General features: G+C 46.7%; 1 protein-coding gene across 1 annotated transcript in view; it reads left to right on the forward strand.

The window, feature by feature from the left end:
- The first annotated feature begins 786 nt into the window (after positions 1-786).
- LOC105911540 (regulating synaptic membrane exocytosis protein 2) overlaps positions 787-4285 on the forward strand; it is a 36619-nt gene continuing 33120 nt past the window's right edge. The window contains exon 1 of the mRNA XM_031578698.2: positions 787-1423. Coding sequence (XP_031434558.1) covers positions 907-1423 — 517 coding nt within the window. The 5' untranslated portion in view covers positions 787-906. The remainder of the gene's footprint in view (positions 1424-4285) is intronic.

Genomic DNA, 4285 nt, shown 5'->3' on the forward strand with positions numbered 1-4285 from the left:
TCACGCTCCCGCAGCGAGCCGCCCCGGGGCAGGTCAGTCTCGCGCTCGAGACCCGTAATCGTCATGGGTTTTGGGCTCTGTTTGCATAGATCAGGGTCTTGCCACTCTTCATGAAAGAGCTGATAAGGCTTTGAAATGTAAAGGCTTTGGAGAGAAGTGTTTACTTATGTAGACATATTCTAATTCCAAAAAGAACTTGAGCTCAAGAAGTGTTAATACGTTCTGTCACTTTTATGAAAATATTGTGTTGTGTAGTGGCAATGCACTTCTGCATGTACAGTTCAGCTGGGACATTTTGTATCGTTTGACACTTAAATGTTTGAAATTCAGTCACTAGGCTTTCAGATGTGTCTTTTTAAGTTGAGCTCTCAGCATTTTCTGCTTTAAACATGGCTCTTTGATTAACAAAACCTGGATTGTTAGTGTAGCGGTAATGGGTATAGATTTCTCTCTCTCTCTCTGTCACGCTGCAGGAAAAAGGCGCCATCAGGGCCGGGGCAGGAGGAGAAGGCCGGGGGCCGGGGGGAGCGCCGTAGGGGCCTGGCCAAACTCCACTCCCAAGGATCAGAGGAGCGGGAGCCTGGGGATCGGCGCGAAAGCCGGCGACTGTCCCGCGGTCGCTCGGAGGAGTACGAGGTCATGGGGTCGGGCGAGGGGCTGCGGAGGACAGAGAGGCCCCCCAGGCCAATGAGCGGGGACTACCATGGCGAACGCAACGCCCCTCGCCACCCTGCCAAGCCCCAGCAGGGGGAACACCACAAAGCCCCCCGTGGCATTCCAGACAGGGTTGTGGGGGAGCACGGGGGGCCTGAGGCACGGGTGGGTGGGGGACGACCGTGGTCAGAAGGTGGAGGGCCAGGGCCTCCGCCAAACCAGCAGCAGCTGCAGCAGCAGCAGGTGTTTGGTATGGTGGATAGGACCGTGGGGGGTGCTGGGGTGCAGGGCTCCCTTGCCCCCAAACAGAACCAAACCCAGGGGCCTCTGCCACCAGGGGCCCAGCCTCCACCGCCAGGGCTCCACGTCGGGCCCCTGGCGGCCCCTACTGCCGGCATCGGTCCCGGCCCCGGCCATACCACCGCCCATGGCCCAGGACCTGTACCTGTACCCGGGCCGGGGCCGGACCTCAGGGAGCCCCCAGAGTGGGGCAGAAAGCTGCAGCCCAGCCACCTTGACCCGGGCTCGGCCTCGCTGCTGCGCCGCAACAAGAAGAAGGCCGAGAGCATGCTGCGCAACGACTCGCTCAGCTCCGACCAATCCGAGTCCCTCCGGCCGCCCCCGCCCCGCCCCTACAAGGGCAAACGGGGCGGGGGCAACAAGAGGCAGATATCCTTCAGCAGCTCGGAGGAAGAGGGGGGGTCCACACCCGAGTACACCAGCTGTGAGGATGTGGAGATTGAGAGTGTCAGCGAGAGAGGTGAGAGAGGTGAGAGAGAGGGAGGGAGAATGAGAGAGATCTTAATCTAAGCATTCATACACAAGGGCATGCATCAAATCAAAGGGTCCTTAGATATTACAGACCTAGCGTTTAATGAAACAATTAGTACAATATGCTTTTTATGTAGTATAAAGTGCATTTTAAGACATGGCTAGGATTAACGTTAAGTTGAAGTTTAAGGTTAATTGCATATCATAATAGGCATGTACATGAGAAGTACATGATATTATGTATTACTTATGTCAGTACTCTGTAGTATGGACATTTAACATAAACTACAACTAGGAATGCTCACATATTCACACTCACGCACACGCATTTTATATAATTTATTTGATTCCACATTACAAGTTAAGTTTCATCAGGAATTACATTTTCTGAATATTCCAACAAATGTAAGTAGTTCAACAGTCCATTATGGGTGTTACAGTTCAAGGGTAGAGGAAACATTGTCTTCCAAATAAAAATGCTTCCTATAATTGTTGATATTGAGCAGATCTTTGCCAACTGTTTGGCCTTTGTTTTATGCAGCCCCCAATGCAAAGTCTATGTACTAAGCTGCCAAAAGCTAGGACAATCAACTGACATTTGTATCGTAGGTTTTTAATGGCAGGTAATCAGAGAATGATATTTTAGTTTTTCTTCCAAAAACAGATCGAAGGCACATGACATTTCATTTAATTTCATTTGAACTTTTTTGTCATTCGGAGAAATTGTGAAGATGTCCGGTGTGTTTGCAATTCCAGAGAAGGTATCTGCAGAAGAATGAAATCATTCAGAACGGACAGTAGTATGTTTATGCATCTGCTCATCCTCTGTGCATGGAATCTGTGCAGCCATCAGGTCTACAAGTCTGTCATGTCTGGCAATATACAGCCCTTTAAGAGAGCTCCAGCAGTTCATGAGATGGGCTACTGATATGATATGGGCTGATGTTGAGGAGGGTCATGCAGCATACAGACGGGTGAATGGTTGGAGGGAAACCACAGTGCAAAATTGTTATTTAGTTGGGAGAACCTGCAGGCAAGCTTTGACACAGTAGGTAAGGATCTCCTCTGATGGTGGCATTACTGTAGATGGTGTGTGATATGGAGTGGCATTACTGTAGATGGTGTGTGATATGGAGTTTGGAGTTTTAAGCTGGACCAGTAGTGCAGGTTTGGAGCTCTCTCAATCTCGAGAAGACTCTGCCTTGATGTTCTAGGCTAAAGCAGGTAAGATGTTTCATTTTGATGCAGCATTGTACACACACACACACACACACACACACACACACACACACACACACACACACACACACACACACACACACACACACACACACAGGCACACACACATTACGTAACAATAGCTTTCAACTGCTGACCATCAAAGATGTACCACACTAACAGCAGGGACGACTAATGGAGTTGAGTCTTGTGGTTTTAACATTTTGTAAACCATTTTATCTCAGGGTATGTAAGCACTCACTTCCCCAGTGCCGCCCTCACCATGTAACTATGGTGATGTGAAGTCTTACTCAAGTAACTCAGCAGGTAGACAAGTAGGTGCCCAGGTCTGTCATCCTGTATCCTCTCATTTGATTGGGTGAATACAGACGTAAAACAGACTCACATTCATGCATACACACATGCACACGCAGGTATGCAAAAAAGTATGCATACACACACACACACACACACACAAACACTCACACACACACTGGCACTCAGGCGTACTTACACACACACACACACACACACACACAGAGAGAGAGAGAGAGAGAGAGAGAGAGATACACAGGCACTCTTTGGTTGTATAAAATGTAAACACCAGTGCAGGCAGTATGCGGGTCCATCCCTCAGAGTTGCAGTGCAGAGTTGAAGGCAGAGCAGGGAGCTGAGGAACAGGTAGGTTGCAGTATTCTCTCTCCTAAATACTAGTGCTTTACAGTGGACTATTCTTCCTGACTGTGATGTTATGTTGTGTAATCATTTGTGCATTTCACAGCACGTCCAGCACTGGCTAGTAAGCCACATGCAGTCCCAGGTGGATCATGCTCTTCGCTAATGGCATGCACAGTGTGGCATCAGCTCTAGAATCGGTTTATAAATATTTAATCATTGCTGCAGCTCACTTAGTTTAATATGGTTACTGGGATTTATTTGTATTTATTTGGCTTATTTTTACCCATAATTGCATCAGGCCATATGCTTCTGTGCCTTACTTACTGCCAGCATGATGAGATAGTTAATGATGCTAGCGTAGGTACAGCTTGAGATCTGACGGTCACTCATTCCATTTGAAACATAATAATTATTATCATAATTCTTCCTTTTTTCCCCATTGTGAATCCTCAGTTAAGAGTTCTTGTGTCTCAGGCGTCTTTTTCTGAGATCTTTAGATTGACAGTGAGTGACCTCTCGTCACCTTTGACCCCTCGGGAATTGGCCCTGCAGTTTTGGTTTGCAGTTTGGGTATTGGCAATAGCAGAGGTTTACATGGGAAGTTGTCCTTGGTTGTAACTTAATGAAGCCACAGTTGGTTGGTCTGAAAGAATGTGGATGCACCTTATGATTTAGAACATTTGAAAATGTTTTACTTCAAGCAAAATCGATCATTGGAATGCCTTTTTTTGGCTGAAGTGGTAATCTGGTTGTAACTGACATACACTATATTGACCAGAGCTGTATAATTCTTGAGACACCAATGTCAGCTCAAAATCACAGTTTTATTATGTAGTCCTGTAAGTATTCATACGGTTATATTATCTTAACTTACTTTATATTATATTATATTACGTAATATTATAATTATTTATTAATGCTCTGTGTTGTACTTATGCTAAGAGATCGAAAACATTGTGTAGTT

Source organism: Clupea harengus, chromosome 13 (genome assembly GCF_900700415.2).
Source record: "Clupea harengus chromosome 13, Ch_v2.0.2, whole genome shotgun sequence".
Taxonomy (NCBI): Eukaryota; Metazoa; Chordata; class Actinopteri; order Clupeiformes; family Clupeidae; genus Clupea; species Clupea harengus.